Here is a 23763-nt window from a genome sequence, read left to right as displayed (position 1 = left end):
AGTCAAGAGAGGGGAATTGAGCCACACATGTTCTTCCACAGACAAGCATCCAGGAAGAGGGACTTGTTTCCAGCAAATATGCCACATAGGATAATGCCCTCAGGCATCACCACAATCATTAAAGAGAGAGGGGTTAGGGATTTTGGACACTAGAAGAAAAAAGGATCTGTTTAGGGGTCTAACAGAAAAAAGAGTCTAAGAGTTTTGTCTAAGTGTCATGTTCAGGCACAGAGCTATTTGAGAATAATGCAAGGAGCAGGACAGGCCCTCAGAAAAGGCTGGGTACAAGTCAGATTGTCACAGGGAAATCTTGCCATAGATAAAATTATTCATTTTCATAATTAAAACAGATTTTTCAGAACAAAATTACAGTTCCCCCCCCATAGAAACAGCATCTCATTTTTATCAAAAATTCAAAACAAACATGAATTATTTGTTTCATTTTTAAATATACCACATGCAAACATATCTCGCTGGAAGTAGTGAGTATTTTTTTTTTCAGACTCTGACAGCATCCAATAGCTGCTGACTCTTTGATATGGTCTTATTTGATTTTCTTTCTAAAAAAAAAATTACCAGTGGGAGAAAGATTGGTCTGACTCTTGTAAGACAATGACAAATATAATGCCAAAAAATAAAATAAAATAAAATAAAAAAAATTAAAAAAAGGCCGCAGCAAGAATCTTTGTTATTTTGGAATCCAAATGTTCCTGCTTCTAGACCTTCCTGTGACCCACCTGTCAGAAAATACATTTATTTTCTCTTCTGTAGAATGTCCTTGTCAAGCAAAGGCTGATAAGTGGTGTTTGGTGTCTGTTTTAATTAAGGTGGAAAATGTTTAGGAATGCTCCTTCCTGAAAATTCTACTAGTGCAAGAGTTACCAGCCTTCCACCTCTGCCCTAGCCTTCATTCCCATTCTAGCCCCCGGTGTTAATGCATTAACTGAAACAAAAACAAACAAACCAAACAAGAAAAAATTAAAAGTCTACAGCACACTAGCGGCTCACTTGGTGCATGCCTACATGAACAGCTAGCCTCACTGACGCCAATGGGCCTGCTCAAGGGAGTATGTACATAGCTCTATGTACATAGCTCATCTTTCACTGTTGTAACCCTTGTTCCCTCCCCCCCCCGTTTATTATTGCCCCTTTCTTCAGTTGTAGTTAGTGGGAATTGTGGGTACTTATCAGTGCCCAGGATTGGGCCCTTTGACTCAAAACTCATGTGGCAGGCGCCTGTCTTTTATTAATCTGTAAAGTGCCATGCGTAACTCTGGCATGGTAGAAATGACTGAAAATATACCATCACTTCCACAGGGTACTGCGCTCATAGGCTAAAAGACTGACGCTGCTTTGCTCTCAAGGATTTCTCTTAATAACTTGTTCATCACTCAAAAGAATTAATTGACACCATCTGTGTGTATTCAGTGCCCTAACTTTAGCTGACACTGCAAATAGTTTACATCTCCCTTCATGTTCCTTCTCTGTTTTTATTTTTTTTTAAAAGGTACAGTAACACAAGAGAGATCCTTTAAGCTAATGGCTAAAGAATGTGCCTTGAGCTCTGTGTGAATGCCTAATGGCTTCAACTGTTTGTTTAAAGGCAAAAACAATACTTCTGCAAGATGGCCCTCCCACTTGCCTGTGATAGGCTACCAAGAATAGCAACAGCCTGTGTCACTAGAAAGGGCAAAGCCTTCTGAAATAGAAACAAAGTTGATCACAAATCAGTCTGTGCCATATACTCTGTAAGCTTCTGTATCACGCTGCCATGAGGAAAATAACCTGTGTGTTTGTTTGCAGCACGGGACGGACAATTGGCCTGTGAAGTGTTTCTACCCTGAAGTGTGGAATAGAGCTGCTAAACGGCAATGCTACCTGTGCAGAATGCGGAGGACCTCAACCAACAGTGCAGGAAAATGAGAACAGGGGAGAGTGATGATAACAGAGGCGACAGCAGCAGCAACGCCAACCTACACAAGCTTCCGTCTCAGACAGGTAATGTGGCACAATTTGAAAGCCAGCTGTGACTGAACGACAATAGGAGCAAATATATGTAACTAACATTCGGGTTTGGAGGAAAATAGCCTGGCAAAAGCCAGGAGAGTCTAAATTAACACTATCCGTCTGTCCCCTAATTCCTGGCATTGCAAGAGAAGGAAAATGTGAGCAAAGAACGAAGTGTCACCTTTCCCTTTGAATGAGAGTGTTTGAAATACTTTCCCGTGAAGGCCTTGATCCTACAGATCATAGATGCACCCTTTAATTTGTAAATCCTTCTCCTTTTGCAAATTAGTCACCTGAAAGATCAAAAGAGCCATTGATGCCCACAATGTCTATTCTATTGTGACCCATTAACACTAAGGACCAAATTCAACCCTCCCCTTGAAATCACTGGGGCTCGTTGACTCCAATGGGAGTTGCACCTGCTTATGGCAGTTTGACTTTGGGTCTGCAGACTAGGAATCCAGTATAAAATTACTACTGAAAAAAATATTTGCAATCATAGAACAACTTTAATCCATCTGCACTTTGCTGTTTTAACTGTCAGTTTCTCCCAGCTTCTGGTGTAACACGTTTTGTACACATAGAGATTCTTGTACTGAGATCAGAAGTAGGTGACACAAAATCATTACATTCTGTTTCCATGATTTAAAGCTGCGGCAGAAGAAAGAAAATATTGCTGTAAGCCAGAGAGGACTATGCCTGAGTTAGTGTTCGCTTAGAAATAAATGATTTGAAGTGCACAAACTAACCCAATATGTTAAGATACTATTGGCACAAATAATATTGTTGGAGTGTAATAAAAAGTTATGGATGAGGCCAGCAATATCCACTGATATCTGGGATCATGGGGAAGCTAAGGTTAATGAACAAAAAGCCATTCAGTTTGCGGACACACTATCGAACTATTGTTTTTACAATCTGTACATTATTATGCTACATAATCTTCAGGTTACAATGTGCCCAGCACCCAGTGCTTTCCAACACCTCAGTTTTGACTTTTGCACTAATGCAGCCACACAGCGTGAACTGGGTTGGGTTTTCTTTTGTTTTTGTTTTCTTTTTCAGTGACATAACAATTGTATAAATTTCAGTTTTAAAGTACTGTATTTTCAGCAAGATTTTTAGAAATTATTGTTAAAGGGCTGTAGAATTATGAATATATGAAATATATATTCCACGAGCTGGCCTGAAAATAATTTCCAGTTTAAAAGATCCATATCCTTCTGAACTGTTTTAACTTCCATGAGAAAGTAAAACTTTTTTTCAACCCTCTTGAATCCATTCTAACAGTCCAGCTCTCAGAGGGAAAGGAAAGAGATAACCAGGGGAAAATGAAGGAATACATTTTAGAAATCTCTAAAAATTTTCTTAAAATCAATTTTCCATACAAATGTTGCAGTTTTAAGGTTTGATATATCATAATTTACCAATGCTACAAACAAATGCCTTGTCCCACTGGAGAGGGGGAATCCTATTGCGTCATATAATCATATCTTTGTGACAAACTCCGTTTATCATGCACTTTTGACTGCCTGACTTATTTTCCACTAACTTATTTTTGACAGAACTGCACTCAACTTTCCAAATCTCTGGATAGTTGCAAATAGCGAACACTTAAAAAAAAAATCCTTCCCAAAAGCTGTTTGCTTCTTTCCCAGAAATGTGGAATTTCTCACCCCAAATTACCCTTGAGGCAGTTCAGGAAGGTGAAGGATTGAAAAAACAACATCTATTTCCAGACACTATGAAAATGGGCTGGATTTGTACCAGGGGTGCAGTGATGAAAGACTCCACATCCCATAACTAACATATCCTGTTTGGGGCAGCAATTTCCTTCTGTCTGCATTACTGTACTACAAATAATAAATTATAACAACAAAATAATTTTAATACAATTTTTTTTTTAAAATTGTGTCATTATGGAGACAGAGAAACTGAAATATGCTTTGTGGAGTAATTAAAAAACAATGTATAAACATTTGTGCACAAAAGGAATCTCCATGCCTGAAATAATCACAGATGTGAAGCTGCTGTGATGTGCTGGACAGGGTTCCGAAAAGCCCATAGTCAGGAGCCTGTTACAAATTGAAGGGCAGATAAGGATGGTTTTACCTGCCTCTGATGGAATCACCCCCCCCGAATGCTTATAAATCTTTCCTGCCAGAAATGACTTACCCGTGCATCTCATAATATACAGTTACCTTTGAAATGGCTCAGATTGCACCAAATGACAGGTTAAAAAAATTATTGGGAAAGATGCACACCCTCCGTAACATCTTCATCCCCCATCTCCACCCCTAATTGTAATTTCAATTACACATGCTGAACTCTAGGCTATACTGTTACTATCCTCAGTCTGCTTTTCAGGAACAAAGTATAAACATTTTAGAAAATGCTCTTAAAGATAAGTTTGTTTGTCAGGCAGTGCTGCTTTCTTTGTTGGTTGTGAGAAAGCATTTTTGTTGAAATGGAAAAACAAATGAGTAGCTTTCTCAATCCTTTTTATTTTTAGTTACACACCCATTGGCCATGGGGTTTATCCAGTATTTTTTACGGAAGCCTCCCATTAAAATATATATTAGCAGCACGTGGCAGTGAATTGCTATATATATTTTATGGTTCTCACAAAACCAAAAGAAATATATATATTTTTAAAAGAAGCCTTTTTTAAAGAGAATGTCTAAAACCTTCTCTGCCCAGAAATATCACAAAAAGCCTGTATTTAAAAGGAGTGTCTGTAAAACTACTGGAAGTGCTAAAGCAAAAGTCACATTGAAGTCAATGGGAGTTTTGTCGGGGAAAGACTTGGAGCTTGTCTTCACATGCAGCACTACAGATGCGCAACTGTAGTGCAAGTGAAGATGCTACTATGCCAACAGAAGAGCTTCTCCCATCAGCATATTTAATCCACCTCCATGAGAGGTCATAGCTATGTCAATGGAAGAAGCTCTCCAGTCAACATAGTACTGTCTACATTGGGAGTTAGCTCGGTATAACTATGTTGACACCCCTGAGCAATGTAGTTATACCTCTGTATAACTCTGTAGTGTAGACCTGGCCTGAGTGGAAGCTGAGTAAAGCTCTCAGGATTTAACCCAATGAGAATTTTGCCCAAGTAAGAACTGAGTATGGTAAGGGACATTAAGATTTGGCCCAATAATGATAAAAACATGTATAGGCTTCAGGGAAAAGCAATGACTGCAGATTAAATGTGATTCACATAGAACTGCTGAGAGAGTTTGCTGCTGAGACTGTAGAATGTTCTGTTTGCCCCTTTCATGCCAGAAGGTGCTGTACATTCAAGGGCCAAATTTGAAAAGGCAGCACAATTCATTTCAAAAGGCTGCCAGGATTGACAGATTATGATAGGCTCATCTGCAGAACTGTGGTGGGTAGCGGTCACTGTCAGACAACAAATGGGAACTAGAAGCTTCCCTAAAAATTAAAAACCTGCTCTACTGGTGTCACTAGCTGTTCCCAAACCTGGTTGGGGGAAGAGAGAGGAGGTGAGAGTTGTAGATCAACAGTGTAACACAAGTTTCCGCAAATTTGTAAAACTGGGTAGGTCTGATAACATGATCTTTAGGCCCTATAGGAGGTTCTCAAACTAGTAGTGAAAAAACAAAGCTAACATTTAAAATTACCAGTACAATAACCATCCTATTCTTATTAAACATTGGCATGCATCAGCGGTGCACAACCTTTGTGGCCTTGAGTCCCACAATGGCAACTTCCAAGCTGTCTGAGGGCCATACCAAACTGGCATACTTTTTTTAATCAAAAATAATTTATTTTAAAATAACCATAATATTTATCCCAGGGCCACAAGTCTTATTTCTGCCCCACTGAATTCCTCCACCAGGTCATAACTGAAGGATCCCTCCCCCGCCCACAGCACTACTAATGTATTAAAAGCAGAAGATCAAAGGTGGGAGAAGGTTAGTTTCTGCTGTGAGGTTAACACCTGTGTCACATATGTATACCATTAGCCAGATTTGTAGCAGGTGTAAATTGGGGTTGCTCAGTTGAAGCCAATTTATGTCCCCTGAAGATCTGGCCCAGAGTGTAATTTTACACAAATCAGTGCTTCCAATAAACCTATTGGTCTTGGATTGTAGGCATAAATGGAGAAAAAAGTATTGGGTATAGTGCAGAGGAGATCACAGCAACTGAAAATAAATACAGAGCTATCCATTACTTTCAGATGGGCTCGGTATCTTTCTACCATACATCACTCTCCAGCCAAGTTGACTGAACTTCTCATCCAAACCTGCCCCAAAAGAATTAGTTGAAATAATCTGCACTATGTTGCAGAAGCCACTTCCCACTGGTACCTGAGCTCTCTGCAACTAACTGGAAAATTAGCAGTCAATTTACTTGGCCTCTAATTGTGTGGTGGCCAACATCATGCTGAGAAAAAAAAAGCTATGCTGAGTGGAAGAATTAACACAACAATAATAAACTAGAATTATCTATCAAAGGCTAGGGTACAAAGGCTTCACAACAAGCAGAATATGATCAGTTACATCTTTATTGTAGTAATAAACAGTGGATGTCAGTTGTATAAAAAACAGTTTATTTTAAAGTGGAGATACAATGGCATATGTTCTCCATTTTGTCTATTCTATCACCATCTGGTTTAGTCCCAATGGTGCAGCCATCAGAAACTATGTGAAACGGGAGGTGCTAGCCCATTGGGGGCCCTAATCAGGAATATTTTTAGGGACCTCCTCCCACACAACACATACTAATAATTAATAGGGAGCCCCCTTGGGCTGCTCCGGGCTTTAAGCAGTTACTTAGTCTGCTTATGCCTAGTGCTGGTTCTGATGTGAAATATCTGATCTTTTTGTTACAAAGAACCCAAGGATTAATGATGAGTGAATCCCAAAGTGTTCAGAGGTTTGCACCCCAAAATTTGGTTTATCTGAAATCTCCGATCTGTCTATCTGGAGCAGCAAAACTGAGTTTGAAATCTTAGTCTGGTTCTCGGTGGATAAGTGTCCACATCACAAAGGAACACCCCCAGAATCAGCAACCTTTGCATTCTCAGCAAGGCCAAAGATTTAATGGGAGTCCAAGATAAACTATATTCTCACATGTAGGGGTGGTCCCTCCAAGGTGGGACTGAAGCACTTTGGTTAGGAATATGTACTATTCTTGTCTATAATATACCAACTGTGTGAATAAGGGTTCTAGGGCTGTCAGTCTGATGCCTTTCGTGGCGACTAAATTCAACTTAGGAAAAATATTGGAAATTTAAAAGTAAAAAATGCTTTCTTGGCAAAAGCCTCTTTATTGGATGTCTGTTCCATTGTCACTGTTGGGAAGGCTTACTTATTTAGGGTCTGATCTAAAAGCCAGTGAAGTCAAATGAGAGCTGGACAAATTTATGAGTGTGATTGTTCGATGGGGTTGCTTGTGGTGGTAGGGGACAGGGCTCAACAGCCCTGGGGTTGGCCCACTTCTTGTTTACATTTTACATTTCTACAAGTTAATGTGTTCAGGGCTTCAGCTGACCACTTGCAGGGGTCAGAATTGAAGGGATTTCCCCCAGCACCAATTTATTTTTATCTTCTTCTTCTGGAACATCAGGGATGGCCATGGCTGGAGATGGAACACTGGACAGAGAGCACCAGGGCTCTGAGGTGGTGCCAGGCATTATCTCTCTCAAGTGTTTGGCTGGTTGGTTTTTGCTTACCTGTTCAGGGTCTCACTGATTACCATATGTGGAGTCAGCAGGTGGCAGTGACCTTGGGTTTTTTTCCTTCTCCTGCACTGTGTGGGTGTGGGTCAGTGGCCAGGATTATCTGTGTATATCTCACTTACTCATTACCCAGGCACTGGTGCACCTTGGTCCCTCCTATTCTCTGGCTGTGGCACATAATAATCTAGTCTTCTGTGGGCCATAATACTTTGGTCTAATTTCAGGGCTTGTCTTCATGTACAGCACTACAGCAGCACAGCTGCACCACTGTAGCACTTTAGTGAAGATGCTGCTACACCAACAGAAGTGCATCTCCCATCGGCATAATGAATTCACCTCCCTGAGGGGTGGTAGCTATGTTAACAGGAGAAGCTTTCCCACCAACACAGCACAATTCAAACTGGAACAGGTTCAGAGACGGGCTACTAGGATGATCCGAGGAATGGAAAACCTGTCTTATGAAAGGAGACTCAAAGAGCTTGGCTTGTTTAGCCTAACCAAAAGAAGGTTGAGGGGGGATATGCTTGCTCTTTATAAATGTATCAGAAGGATTAATATTAGGGAGGGAGAGGAATTATTTAAGCTTAGTACCAATGTAGACACAAGAACAAATGGGTATAAACTGGACACTAGGAAGTTTAGACTTGAAATTAGACGAAGGTTTCTAACCATTAGAGTGAAGTTCTGGAACAGCCTTCCAAGGGGAGTAGTGGGGGCAAAAGACATATCTGGCTTTAAGACTAAGCTTGATAAGTTTATGGAAGGGATGGTATAATGGGATAGCTTAATTTTGGCAATTGATCTTTGATTACCAGCAGGTAAGTATGCCCAGTGGTCTGTGATGGGATGTTAGATGGGATGGGATCTGAGTTACTGCAGAAAATTCTTTCCTGAGTGCTGGCTGCTGAGTCTTGCCCACATGCTCAGGGTTTAGCTGATCACCATATTTGGGGTCGGGAAGGAATTTTCCTCTGGGGCAGATTGGCAGAGGCCCTGGAGGTTTTTCGCCTTCCTCTGCAGCGTGGGGCATGGGTCACTTGCTGGTAGATTCTCTGCAGCTTGAGGTCTTCAAACCACAATTTGAAGACTTCAATAACTAAGACATAGGTTAGGGGTTTGTTATAGAAGTGGATGGGTAGGGTTCTGCGGCCTGCTTTGTGCAGGGGGTCAGACTAAATGATCATATTGGTCCCTTCTGACCCTAAATCTATGAGTCTATGAGCACTGTCTGCATGGGGGTTAAGTCACTCAGAGGTGTGAATTTTTCACATCCCTGAACAATGTAGTTATACCAATATACATCTGTAGTGTAGACCTGGCCTCAGATGTTGGGCTTAATATGCAGGTGCTGGGTAATGTTGGTGGCCTGTGATATACAGGAGGTCAAACTAGATGATCTGGTGCTCCCACCTGGCATTAAACTCTATAACTGAATGGGAGTTTTTCTGTTACTTCAATGGGTTTGGGATCAGGTGCTTAAGAGATACTAAAAATAAAGGGGAAAAACGAAGTACATTCCATGATATATTTTTTCCTGCTTTCAGCAATGTCACTTGATATGACCAATGTTGTTGGGTTTTTCATTTGATCATATTGTTTTCCCCCAAACTGAAACCTTAGAACAAGATTTTGAGGACAGATTTATAAGATAACTTCATTATTGATGATTAGTGTAGCGGGGTGATGACCCACTCCAGCCCTGACGGGGTTGGAACCAGCCCTGCGAGAGGGCTGGCAGGCTGGGAGAACAGCCCAGGCTGAGTGGGGAAACAGCCGCAGCTATGGCCATGCCCCAGACGGACTCAGCTGGCCCTATAAATGGACTGCTGGGCTGAAGCAGTCTCACTCTCTCTCTGCCTTTAGAGGGAGAAGAGGCTGGCTGCTTGTGAGTGTACCCAGGTACCCAAGGTGGAGCAAGGCTGGGGGAAGGCAAGAGGAGCTGGGGAGCTCTGGCCTGGAAACCCCCAACGCTGCAGGCCTAGGGTAAGGCCAGCCGGGGTTGCAAAGGGGCAGCCCACAGGTAGGCAGAGGCAGCAGGTCCAAACCCCTTTGCCTGTGATGAGTGGCTGATACACTGCAGTCTGCCCCAGGGAATGGGGTCTAAGTGATGACTGGCAGTAGCCAAGACTGTGGTGAGGTGGAGATAGTGGGTGGGGTTCCCCTGGGAGGGGGAAACCCAGATCGGTGGACTACTGCCAGGGGCAGCACCCCAATTAAAGGGGCACCGGGATCCAGGGAGGGACACGGGGGCCAGAGGACAGGCGGATCACCGGCCTGCAGAGGACGCTCTGGAGCTGGAATGAGCTAATTCCCGGAAGTCACCTGCAGGAGGCCCCGCAGCGGTGAGCCCGCACCTTTACAGTTAGAATGGTACAGAGCTCATTTTTGTTTTTCTTCTGTAATTCCAGGATGCGGAACGTTTACTTTTCTGTCATCTGCCATTGCTGCCATCAGTGGATTCCTAATGGGTTATGAACTAGGACTCATCTCTGGGGCTCTTCTTCAGCTAAGCAGTATACTAGCGCTTTCTTGCAAACAACAGGAAATAGTGGTAAGCTCCCTCCTCATTGGGGCCTTACTAGCCTCACTTACTGGTGGATTTCTAATAGACCGATTTGGAAGGAGAATTGCGATTATTATAGCATCTTGTTTACTTGTACTGGGAAGCCTGATCTTGATACTCAGTACATCATATGGCATACTTATTGCAGGACGGATTGCTATTGGTATTTCAATATCATTATCCTCAATTGCAACATGCGTATATATCGCTGAGATAGCCCCACAGCATAGAAGAGGCCTGCTTGTATCATTGAATGAACTTATGATTGTGATTGGCATTCTTTTTGCCTACATTGCAAATTATGTATTCGCCAGTGTTTCCCATGGCTGGAAGTATATGTTTGGCCTTGTGATACCAATAGGTGCCTTGCAAGCTATTGCCATGTATTTCCTTCCACCAAGTCCTCGGTTTCTTGTTATGAAAGGTGGTGATGAAGCTGCTAGCAAGGTACTGGGAAGGCTAAGGGCAACTTCAAATATTGCTGAAGAACTCACTGTGATCAAGTCTTCTTTGAAAGATGAACATCAGTACAGTTTCTTGGACCTGTTTCGTTCAAAAGACAACATGAGAGCCCGAATGCTAATAGGCCTCACTCTAGTGTTTTTTGTGCAAACAACAGGGCAGCCTAACATTTTATTTTATGCATCCACTGTTTTGAAGTCAGTTGGGTTCCAGAGCAATGAAGCAGCTAGCTTGGCCTCGACTGGAGTTGGAGTGGTTAAAGTGGTTAGTACAATCCCAGCCACTGTTTTTGTGGATCAAGTTGGAAGCAAAACCTTTCTATGTGTTGGTTCTTCTATTATGGCAGTGTCACTGGTCACCATGGGATTGGTGAATCTTAATATACACGTGAATTTCACTAATATCTGTAGAAACCAGTTCCTGGAAGATTCCATTTTTCGTGGTCCAGGAAATGTGAGTGCCAGCAATGAGAGTCTCAAGGAGCAGTTTGCTAGTATGTCTTCCCAGGGCAGAACATCGCCAACCACGCTAAGAAGATCTGAAATTGCTAAGGCAGAGGAGCAGAACAGCACAGCCTTGGTAGGAGAAAGGACCTCTGCAGCAAGCCAAACAGCATCCCACATAGTAATAGACACTGTGGAAGTTCCAGTTGCTCTGAAATGGCTGTCTTTAGCCAGCTTGCTTGTTTATGTTGCTGCTTTTTCCATAGGTCTTGGACCAAGTAAGTATTTCATATTTTTTATTCCTTTTAATGATTTATTTAAAAGTTAATTAATCACTGGTGTAAGATGCCCATGTTGACATCACTGGAAATTGAAGTTCTCAATCCACAGAATAAATATCACAATAAGCAGCAGTATGTGTTTCCACCATGCTGCTCTGCCAACAGACACTGATCCTGTTCTGGAGAAACCAACTCAAAGTGTGTGACAGAGCAATTCAGTCTCCATTGCCCAGTCAGTCTTGACCTCTCTGCTAAGATCGCCAGTAGAGGCCCTAATGATGATGAGGGCATGTTACCACTACAAAGTAGGTTGAGAAATTTTAAAATAAGGCTATAGAATATCCAACCAACAGTAATTTTCAGGGTGAAATCCTTGCCCCATTGAAGTCAATGGCAAAGCCAGGATTTCACCCTCAGTCACTGCCAATTGGTGTTGATTTGAATCAGCAACCTATAAGTGAAAAACTCCCATTGACTGTGTCCAGAGCCATCTTTAATTCCCCACACTCTACCCCTTTTCTTTTCTTTTTTCTTACCATGTAAATGATACTATAAAAGCTATACTGTGACGGCTCATAAACCTAAGTTAAAAACATATCACTAGATGCTTCAAATGAGCATAGCATCCCCAACTCGACAGAAGCTACACCGATTGACTCCAGCTGAGGTTCTGTCTCTCTGAGCGTGTAGCCACGCTGACCATGTAACCCAACCTACTGCTAGGAAATGGAAAACATTTAATCCTACTGAGTAAACTCTCTTGGCCCCTACACTTCCTATCCTAAACAGAATAAACAAAAAAAAGGTAAGAATTGTTCAATCTATAAAATATCAATTTAAACCAAAGCGAGCTTTTAGAAGAAACACCACTGCAGGATCCTCGCTAATGACAGAAGACAACTTTCCTGCCATTCCCATTCCCAGTGACTAAAACTACTCTTTTCCTTCTTCTTTTTCACAAACTCTTTTATATTATTTTACCCATCAGATTGATTTTTTTTAAACCAGATTGTAAAATGTGCATGCACAAAGCCCGTTATTTATTAACAGACTTTGTGTGCCTGTGTGCCCTGACACAAAAATGGCTTGGAAACACAGTGTACTCCTTGCAGTTAATTACAATAAAGAGTTTACTATGAGCATAACAACTCTACTGTCATACAAAGGAAAAAAGTGAAGACAAAACCCATTAATAGTTATATATTTAAGATAAATAGCTCACTAGGATAGCTGCCTAAAATAAACATTCATTGCCAAGAGGGACCTAAGGGATAGCAGTTTGATAATTTTCAAAGTAGCAGCCGTGTTAGTCTGTATCCACGAAAAGAACAGGAGTATTTGTGACACTTTAGAGACTAACAAATTTACTTGAGCATAAGCTTTCGTGGGTTAAAACCCACTTCATCGGATGCATGTTACTCCAGCATACTTTAGTACATTATAACCAGTCTATGGGTTAGATTCTTCAGATTTACACCAGTGTAACAGAGAGCACAAACTAATCCTAGAATAGTAGGGAAGCATCACAATTTCAGTTCCTTTTCCATTAACAAGTTTTCTTAAAACAAGGAATTAAAAGTTTCTTCAAATGACACAAAATGTGGACATCTATTTTATTGGAAGGGGCTACTTATTCTGGCATTGGGGATGCAATTGAGTGTGCTTTCCACAGACCCTTGAGTTCTAGGGACTTTAAAATAGATAGGTTTGAACAAGGGCACGTTTGCAATGTACATTAGATATGAAATAAATGTGCTGGTGTATCTATACAGTGTAGTAACTCAATGTCCAAGGCTCAGCTAAAACTGATTAAATACAGCAAAGAGTCCTGTGGCACCTTATAGACTAACAGATGATTTGGAGCATGAGCTTTCGTGGGTAAATACCCACTTTGTCGGATGCCCACGAAAGCTCATGCTCCAAAATGTCTGTTAGTCTATAAGGTGCCACAGGACTCTGCTGCTTTTACAGATCCAGACTAACACGGCTTTTCCTCTGATACTTGATTAAATACAGAAAGTTCAGATTAACTGAATCAAGGAGTTGCTGGAGTCTATAAATAATAGAGGGTTTTATATATTGTAATTATATGTGCTGTGGCTGAAAGGCAGGATAAGGATTGAGTTTCATATGTAACTCCTGGCTTTTCTGCTTGCAGCTCAAACCCTTTAAAGATATTTAAAATGTGTATATTTCGTCTGTTAAATTCAATTTTCTTAATGTTAGCTTTTTTAAAAAACCAGTCCCTCAATTATATAAATTGGCCCATTTAAAACGTTTGGATTACTCATCCTCTCAACCTGTTACACTGTCTGCCAAATTGTTACTTTTAAACCACAACCCATGTGGGAAAGGGAGGGGCCTTCCCACAGAATAAGTTCCAGAACATTCTGACTGACAAAGCCAGACAATCTCCATGGAGCCCCCAGATGGTGCAGACAGTAGTGGAGGTTTCACTGCCTTTTTCAATGAGTGCAGCATGCAACTTCCCTTCCATGTCTGGCTTGCTCCATTGGTTGATATGAAGGAGGGGAGCTGGGGCTGACCTCTGGGTACGTCTACACTACAGGATAAATTCGAATTAGCTTAAACCGATTTTATAAAACAGATATTATAATGTCGATTGTGCGCGTCCACACTAGGCATATTAATTCGGTGGTGTGCGTCCGTGGTCCGAGGCTAGCGTCGATTTCTGGAGCGTTGCACTGGGTAGCTACTGTAAAAGAATGAGGCCAACAACGTCGATTTGCGTCCACACTAACCCTAAATCGATATAGTAATATTGATTTTAGCGTTACTCCTCTCGTTTTGTAGGAGTACAGAAATCAATTTAAAGAGCCCTTTAAATTGATATAAAGAGCAGTGTAGTGTGGACGGGTGCAGCGTTAAATCGATTTAACGCTGTTAAAATCGGTTTAACAGCGTAGTGTGGACCAGGCCTCACTTGGCATCTGTATTCTCTCTTGAGTAATTAGCATCCCCAGGCAGATGGGATTGTGCCTAGCCTTGAAAGGGGCAGAAGGTTTCTTGCACCCACCACCTCACCCAGCAAAGCGAAGCTGGCCACAATAGCCTTCTATTTAGAAAGTATATGATATTTAGAGTATGTGTAGTTCAAATTCTTATGGAGAGTACATGTGAATCCATCAGGAACATGGCAGAACATATATTGGACATATTATTCCAATCCAGCTCTTTAATCTTCCTTTTTTCCTACTGTGCAAGGTATTTTGGCTCTAGTGTGAGGTCCAGTTACTACCTAAGATTTCTCGGCAGCCCTTTTTTGTTTTATATTTTATACTTCAATGGTTTCTTCTTTTTACCAAATTATCAGAAGCAATTACATTTTCTTATGAAATGATTCAAAATATCACTGTCTGTTACCGTTTATGAAAGCACTCAGACACAACCATTATGAAAACAGATAGATTAAAGCCTTTTGCATTATAAAAGAGTTGTAGACAAGAGAGCAGCTGTCTAGTCCAGTTTTAATTCCAATATACTGTATATTTATATAAACAGGCCCTTGTCCAAGATAAGAGTGGCAGCTTTATTTGTCTGTTTTGCATTAAGTTTGATGAAGTGCGATCCAGCTTCTTGCTTACACTCGGTTTCAGACAATTATTAGGGTACATTACAAGCACAATAAATCAGTGTTGCATCACACTGCAGGACAGCACATATTATCTTGCTGACAGTACTCACATAAGCACCATGAGCTCCTATTAACTAAGGTGCAGATGTTAGACATACTTGACACACTTTTGGTTTCTTTATCTTCTGTCATCAACATCTGGCATTTAAAAAAGGTCAAATGGGGAGGAGCCCCATTCATCAGAAACAAAAATACTCACACAGCAGATAATTATCAATCCATAGTGAAAATGAAGCTGCAAAGGCAAAGTGAGTGAGGTGGAAACTTGTTTGATTTCAGTGAGTGTTTATAAAGAGATATGGGCCCTCAGGACCTATGTTCAAGCATAAGAACTTGCCGTACACATAGGACACGAGAAATTAGAGCCTACAGATGACACTATGCCTAAAACAGAACAGAAGGATGCTGAGTTTAATGCTGTACGTAGATGGTTCACAGATAAATTGCCTACACTGAAAGCTGGATGCAATAGTAAAAATGTATTTAATATAAACTAGGAAACAAACGTCTTCTATAGAGGGTATCTGCTCATGGTCACTAAAGGAAAGAAAATTAATTGGAATAATAGAAAAGCAAGTCATAGCTATGATGTGATGACCATTTGGGGACAGAAACAAAAAGTTCTTTGTTGTAAATAAAAGTAAACTCCATTGGTCACCATTAAGTTGTAAGACCAAGGCAATGGAAATTCCTGATGATGAGACTATTTTCCTAAGTGAGACCCGTGAATTTGAGTGTGATAATCCTGTTAGAATCATAGAATCAGAGAATATTAGGGTCAGAAGAGGCCTCAGGAGGTCATCTAGTTCAATCCCCTGCTCAGAGCAGGACCAACACCAACTGAATCATCCCAGCCAGGGCTTTGTTTTTTCTAAAACAAAAAACATGCAACACCAACCTGGTGTTTTCCATGCAAACAACAAAGCCACTTTCAGACCTGATATAAGTGTGTACAGTTCCGCACTAACAGCAATGGAATGGCACCCGTTTACAAAGGATCAGATTCTTTGTCCCAATCTGCTCCCTTTGTGCCTCTTAGGACTGAAGCTCACGCTGCGCAAAGAGAATGGAAAACTCCAGTAAATCGCCTGCTGGGGATATTTGCCGTATCTGGAATTCACAAAGAAACAAACAAAAGTCTTGTGTGTTCCACCTCACATCCTGTGGCCCAGGGGTTGTGTCAGGCTTCAGGAGAGTGAGACAATAGCCATAGCATGAAGTGCAGTTATAGCCAACTGGTGTGTGATCTGTAGAGGCCCATACCTAACTGGCCTAAGTTAGAGCAGCCTTCAGCCAGCTCAAACCTGCAGCAGGGCCAAGGGCAGGGCAGATTATCAGGCAGCCATAACCAGTTCCTGATGGCCTCTCACTAAGACGGACAGAGTACAGAACATATGGCAAGGTCTGAATTTATTCCAACAAGTGAAATTAAACCCACGGACATAGTTTCAATTCACAGTTTGAACAGAGCTGATAGAGTTTGGGGCAATGGCAAAACTAACACAGATAAGGGGAATTCTGCATGCGATTCTGAAATTGCGGGGAAAAGTAATTGTCCAGATGAGGTGTACACATTTCCCAGAGCTTGTAAAGCTGTGAAACTGACAACACTGACTTCTGTTATAGAAACACCAGATGCAGATCACGTCTCCCAAAAGGTGGAGAGACATTTTCTGCTGTTTAGGAATGTCATTTGGCACTTATTCTACAATGAGGAATGCTTTTATTGAAGGGGAGCATGAATAATTTTCTGCATTTTGGTTTTATTTATATATATCTATGGGTTTATATATATGTGTGTAATCCCACACCCCCCGCATGTTCTCTAAATACTTTCACAAAATGACTCCTCTTTCTAATGTAAAATCTTAACCTGTTCTCTTTGCAGTTGTAGAGGCTTTTAGGCAGTTGAACAATACACTTGAGGCCTAATCCTCTGCTGGTATAAATTAGTGCAGCTTCCTTGACTTCAATGGAGATGCACTAATTTACATCAGCTGAGAACTTGGCCCTTCATTCCCAAATATTATCCTCAATAAAATCTCACCTCTGGCTCTGTCCCTACATACACTACGGAGGCCTGATCTTGCACACACTGACTATGATGAGTACTGCTGACTACCTTGATTATTCTCATTGAAGATCTATTACAAAGTAGGCATTTGCAGGATCAGGCCCTATATTTGTTATCATTAGTTAAATAGTGTGATTTAATATCTGGGAATCTTATCCTGAGAGTGGAATTGAACGTCCTTTACAGGGCTTCAGAGGAAAATTAATTTCCCAGTAAGCAGCTTTATAAAATTGGAAAGGCAAAGCCAACTTTAAGTTTTTGTTCTCAGGGGTGTTTTTTTTTTTTAATTAATAAGCCTAACATTCACAAGTTGACATTTTCACCAAGAATAATGGACATTCTGTTAGCCTCAGCCAGTCATGTATGCTGCACTGGGGAGAATAGAACAGGAATTATATATCAATTTTTCAGTTCATCACTTTTCTCCCTTAACTTCTAGAGTCAGAAGATGTTGTGTAGCTAGGGAGAGGTCATGGCAATGCAATCACTGCACCAGGGGGAAGGGCAGTGTTGAGCTCAATTTCACAGTGGCCTTTGCATCCCACTATGCAGAAAGTGTTTGTTAGTGTGGTATAATGGGACGGGAGGGCCTGGGCAGTTACTTGGACCCTCCCCCTTTCTGTCCCCACCCCGTCATGGAAGAAGTATGGAGAGGTCCAGTGCAGCCTCAGTGTTGCAGTAGCTATCAGGAGCAACACCGCAGCTGCTCTGTAGGGGAGAGAATTCCTATACTCACTCCCACCCATCTCCGGCACCCAACCTAGCTACTGTGGCTTGGCAAGGGCCCAGTAAGATAAAAAGATTCTATTTGGACTCCATTAGGTGGCCTTGAATTAGTTTGCATTGAATAAAGATTTTTGCTCACTAATGTCGTCACTGCAAAGCTAACTGGGTGGTCAGACCAGGGTTACTTTGCTCGGGTTCTGAGCAGCCATACTGCAAAAGCCATACCGGAGTTACTGAGGGTTCATCTATACTTCGAGCTGGGTCGTAATTTGCAGCTTGAGGAGACATGCCTGAGCTAGCTTTCATGAGCTAGCATGCTACAATTAGAAGCACAGTCAGACTGTGGTGATGAGAGGGATGAGAGGGTCTCATAGCTCCATTCCTGTCCTAGATGCAAGCTACACATGTGGGTAGTTCTCCCCTCCCTCTGCTGCTAGCCAAGTATCTACTTAGCATTTTGGATGCCTGTTTACTGGGAGTGGCTATCCCTTCCTGCTGCCACAGCTACACTTATATTGTTACTGTGCTCTCTTGATCAGAGCTAGTGTGACCTGTCTCCTCAACTGGAAAATACAGCTTCCAGCTGGAATGTGGACATACCCCATCTTCTAACACTGGGGCTGCATTCACCTGTGTGTGTTGCTAGGACTTCCAGGGCATATCTCATGGTCCTTTATTCTGCAGTAAGCTGAGCCACTCTCTGTTTCTATCCTAGTGAATTGTAGGACAATTTTGTCTGTCCTTCTGGGCAGACAGAGGGAACTGTGGAAAAGCTGTGAAGGATTAATAGCACTCCAGTGATTTAGCCCACATCCATGGCACAAAGGGAAGGAGGTTTGCTGGTCTGAGTGTGAGAACCACTTGAGTTTTTAGCCTATATCTCAGGATGAGGCCAGTAGCCTAGGTGTAAAGCACCACTACACTCTGATGAGAGGGTTTATGCATGGATGGGAGCCACGTTAGGGGCAACCCAGTAGGAGCCTAAGTTAACTCTCCGATGAAGACATACTCTATGTAGGACCAATCTTTACTAGAGGCCTGTGAAACTTCTAATAATGAAATCTAACTAAAGCAGGATGAAACTTGGCTAGCTTCAAGTTTTGCTGCAAACCCAAATTGGGCCAGTTTGCCAAACTCGCCAAGAATGTGTTGAAATTCAGATGAGATGGAAGCCAAATTCTGAGTGAAACCGAGATAATTTATGCTTTAACCTGGAAACATCGGTTTTGGATGAGTTTTGCTGGGAGTTTCTGAGTTAATGTAAATCCAAAGACTTAAGGCAGACGCAGGAGGCAGGTGTGTGTATGTGGAAATCTAATCAAAGCAGTGAAATATTAACCATTGGAGGAAATGAAGGGGCTTTTCCATCCAGCTTTTCCATCCAGCTTTTTACTATTTTGTAGTAGTCCTCTTCAGTGGGGACACAGATTTCATGTGTTTTCATGTGGTTAGAATAATTAACTTCCAAAAATCCCAAGTATCTGTCTATAGTGACATGCCCTTGCAAACCAAAACCATCCTCCTTGCAGTAATTCCACTGAAGTTATTGGAGTTAAATCAGGGATGATATTGGCCCACTGCCATTTTGCACATCTGTAATCATTAGATTGACTTGTTACGTGGTTTTGAAGATGCTAAGTGTCTGTTTTGTGCATTTCTTTGGCATATTCCTTTCAAACACTTGGTGCAAATTTAAAACAGAACAAAATAGCCAGCTTCACTTCTGGCTTTGATCAACCTCACTGATGTGATGACAAGGGTGATATGCCATGCTCATATTTATGATCAAGCCACTATTTCCTTCTACCTCCAACATATTGCTGCAGAACCCAACTTTGACCAAATTTTAAATGGGGACATCGCATCTCCTTCAAGACACCGGAAAATCTGGTAAAGAAAATAAGTGAGTGAGGATGCAGTGCTACTTGCAACATCATTAGAACTGTGCAAAGTTGAAAAATGTTTGTTTGGATCAAATGAAATGTTCCATTTCATTTTTGCAAGGCGTGAATGCTTTTAAAAATAAACAAGCAAAATTAAAAACAAGTCATTTTGAATAAAAAAATTTAAACATTTTTTAAAAATGTCAAAATAATGTTTTAATTTTTTTCAGGGTTTTTTGGTGACTGAAACAATTCTGCAAATTTGACTTTAATTTACGAAACGTTTCAGACAACCCAAATTTGCATTTTTTCAGTTAAAAGTTTCAGTCTTACAATTTGCCCATCTTTAAATATAACCCATTACTCTCAGCAGTTGTTTTAGTTGGATGTTATTCAGCTACAAAATAGTGCAAGCCACACGGCCTTACAATAGATTGGAAGACCCTGGTAGAAGGTGAGTGTTCTACAACTCTCATCAATATCTCTGACACTAGACAAAGTAACATTTCAAGCTTTTATAAGCGTCAATTTACTGTATTTGTTTATAGTGCACAGAAATTTAATGTTAATCTTTCATACTACAGTGTTCCCTTATACATTTGTTTGAAGTATTGTATTTATGAGTTTATAAGTTTTACAAACTCTTCATGATCTTGTCTTACAGTTCACACAAATAAAATGTCCAGCATTTACATGACTTAAAATAAGCAAGTGCTTAAAGTTAATCATGTGCTTAAGTGCTTTGCTGGATTGGAGCCAGAGAGCTCAAACCTGGAAAACATGTGTTTAATCAGTTTACAGCAGGGCTTCTCAAACTTCATTGCCCCCGCGACCCTTTTCTGACAACAAAAATTACTAAATGACCCCAGGAGGAGAGACCAAAGCCTGAGCCTGCTCAAGCTCAAGCCACGTACACCGGGGGTGGGGAAAAGCCCAGGGATTTCAGCCCCACGCAGGGGGCTTGTAACCTGAGCTCTGTCTTCCAGGGCTGAAGCCCTTGGGCTTCAGCTTCAGCCCTGGGCAGTGGGGCTCGGGCTTTGGCCCCAGGACCCCAGCAAGTCTAAGCCAGCCCGGGTAACCCCATAAATGGGGTCATGACCCACTTTGGGGTCCCGACCCACAGTTTGAGAACCACTGGTTTACAGTATAGAAACCCTCAAACAAAATTAAAAAATGGCATATTTTAGGGTTATTTTTCTTAGAAAACAACTGATTCATCTTTTTATTTGGAGGTTCATAGCATAGCCCGCATGGTACAGCAGAGTCAATTTGAGAGTTGCTCTGCTCTACTACACTGATGTTGTTTTGGATTTGATGAGATAGAACGTATCCAATTCATTGTTCATGTGCTATTCAAATAACGCCACATGTAGTCTTCATTTCAGATCATGTCCATAGGCTGATAGGCTGCAGTGTAGTGAGAATGCATGCCAAAACACCAGAGAAAACACTTGCTCTGGATTGAAGATCATCCATCTGCCAGCATTCAGTTTGAATTTTCATAGAATACTTGATGCAAGTAAAGTGCCAGCTACTTTGAATTATCCTTAGGTAGTCTGAAGCTGAAAGCAGTGTGAGTTTTCAGTGGAAGCACTTGTGCTTAAAGTTAGGCATGTGCTTAAGTACCTTGCATAAGCAAGGCTTCTGGTAGGTGCAAATCCAGTTCCATATTGCTATGCCAAAGAGCACTACTTAGAAGCAGAACTCATATAGTTCCACTGTGCAAAGTGGCAGGTTGCATGTAGGGGAGCTGTGCAGGAGATGCACACAGGGGCTGAGAGGGGTAGGACCTGGTTAGCTAACGTGTAAAGTGTTTTGACGAGGCAAAGCACTACATTTGTGCTGAATGTTATTTAGTAGTAGCAGTAGTAATGCCACTGACCCAAACTCATGTCGAATGAATTTTACAAATGCATGCAGACCATCTCATTCATATATATATTATTGCAATAACAATACATTCTAACATTTTATTTTTCTGTGACAGTGACATTTTCCTCTGCAAGGCATCGCACAAATAAAAATATAGAACCTTTTATCTGCTATCAAAAGGCTGCTATTAATTACTGAATGTTTGAATGTAACATTTGCCCTTCATGTATTGTAGGTCAAATGTTACATTCAAATATGCAGTAAATAGTGCCCTTTGATTATTGTAGTAAATGTTTTACATTAATTTCACTTGACATTCACTGGAGCAAGTCTGTATGGGGTCATTCTGTGAAAAAGTTTTAAAGAAGTGTATCATATTCAACACCGTCCAGTTTCCACACTTGGGAAGATGATTTTTCAGAACTTCCTTGATCTTGTGCAGGCTTAGTACAAAAGCCCAGAGCAATTTTTATTCAACAGGACCCTAAGTACAAACACACTATTTGATTCACCTGCAAAGATAAACACATCATATCAAGTATTGTAAGGTGACAAAGTGCTTGATGCCAAAAAAAGTATTTTTTTTTTAGTCACAAGTTTATAGCTTATCCAAAGTAGAACGTTCAAGGGGAGCATGTTTTTCAAGATTGCTTCCCAAAGACACATGACGGTAGCTCAAGCCTGTTGCTGCATTTTGCTGTATGATGCCTCGATCCTGCAAATATGGGTGGGCGTAAATTTAAAGCATGAAGCCGGCACACTGAGTTGTCTGCAGGATTGGGGCTGTAGGCTCCAAAGTAACTGATTCATAAGATTGGTCTGGATTTACAGCAGTGCAACTGTGAGAAAGATCTAACTCATTTGATGTGACTGTTTGGTATGGGGAATATATACATGGGCTTTTTAAAAAATAAAAAAGCACATGCAGTATTGCCTGTATCAGGCCCAACTCTACAAACTTTCCATGCACAGAACTTTGCCTTCTGTGGGATTTGTAGGATCAAACCTCAAAGGGAGATGCTCAGAAGACAATCAGGAACAGATATGCCCTGAACAACCTCACTTCATAGGAAGGAAATGTCAAAAACTTTCATACTTTTCCTGTTAAAAGAATACATTTTCTGTTTGAAAGCATAAGACTAGAATTGCCCCTGTTCCTGGGTCTCAATCAGCAGTCATTTCTGTTCTGTGGTCCCCTCGGGAGTAGAATGTACCCTCTCTTCTGTACTAGAAATGCAGGTACATTCACTCACCCAAGTTGTGTATTTTTTTCTCTCCATACTTTTCTGGAGTGAAATATGCAATAATCCTGAGTAGTTTGTGCATAACTTGTTATGAATTAGAGCCTTTTGACTTCTATGGCCATTCCTGTGCAAATGCCTCCCAGGATTATCCTAGATTCACTATTCTGAACAAACACCCACAAGCAGGAATACATATTCCCCATTTTAATAAGAAAGGCATTTCTTAAGCTACAGTATGTGACTTACTATAAGCAGTCACATTTTCCATTGAAGATTATTTTTTCATTCTTGTGTGCTTGCCTGCCAAGTGTGCTGTTTGTTGATGGGGCAGCATGAATGCCAACATGAGCAAGAACAAAAAGGAATCAGATTGTGCAGTAAGGTTACAGAGAGAACCTTTACCTCATACTTCAGGGTTTAAACCAATTTGTATTAGAGATTAGGATGAAACCTGATGTGGGAAGCAAATTGCCCCATACCTGTCTACTGTGGGGGTTCTTACACTTTCTTCTGAAGCATCTGGTACTGGCCATGTTCAGAGACAGGATATTGGGCTAGATCAGGGTGGGCAAACTAGGGCGCGCGGGCCACATCCGGCCCACCAGCCATTTTAATCCAGCCCTCGAGCTCCACTGGGGAGCAGGGTCTGGGGTTTGCCCTGCTCCGGCACTCCAGCTGGGGAGCAGGGTTGGGGGCCACTCCAAGCGGCACCCAGAAGCAGTGGCATGTTCCCCTTCCAGCTCCTATTCATAGGGGCAGCCAGGGGGCTCCGCTCCACATGCTACCCTTGCCCCAAGCGCAGCTCCCATTGGCTGGGAACTGTGGCCAATAGCAGCTGCAGGTGCA

The 23763-nt window shown here is 41.5% G+C and overlaps 1 protein-coding gene across 3 annotated transcripts in view; it reads left to right on the top strand.

Annotated features, from left to right (window-relative positions):
- Positions 1-1731: 1731 nt before the first annotated feature.
- Positions 1732-23763, top strand: part of SLC2A12 (solute carrier family 2 member 12) — a 40675-nt gene continuing 18643 nt past the window's right edge. For 2 of the 3 annotated variants that reach the window (XM_030556353.1, XM_030556351.1), the window contains exons 1-2: positions 1732-1998; positions 10123-11460. In XM_030556353.1, coding sequence (XP_030412213.1) covers positions 1872-1998; positions 10123-11460 — 1465 coding nt within the window. In that variant the 5' untranslated portion in view covers positions 1732-1871. Of the gene's footprint in view, positions 1999-10122; positions 11461-19744; positions 19832-23763 lie in introns of those variants that run through there. The other variant, XM_030556354.1, reaches the window with a different exon arrangement.

This window comes from Gopherus evgoodei, chromosome 3 (assembly GCF_007399415.2).
Source record: "Gopherus evgoodei ecotype Sinaloan lineage chromosome 3, rGopEvg1_v1.p, whole genome shotgun sequence".
Classification (NCBI taxonomy): Eukaryota; Metazoa; Chordata; order Testudines; family Testudinidae; genus Gopherus; species Gopherus evgoodei.
Note: the sequence above shows the minus strand (reverse complement) of the source record. Positions and strands in the feature narration are given on the sequence as shown.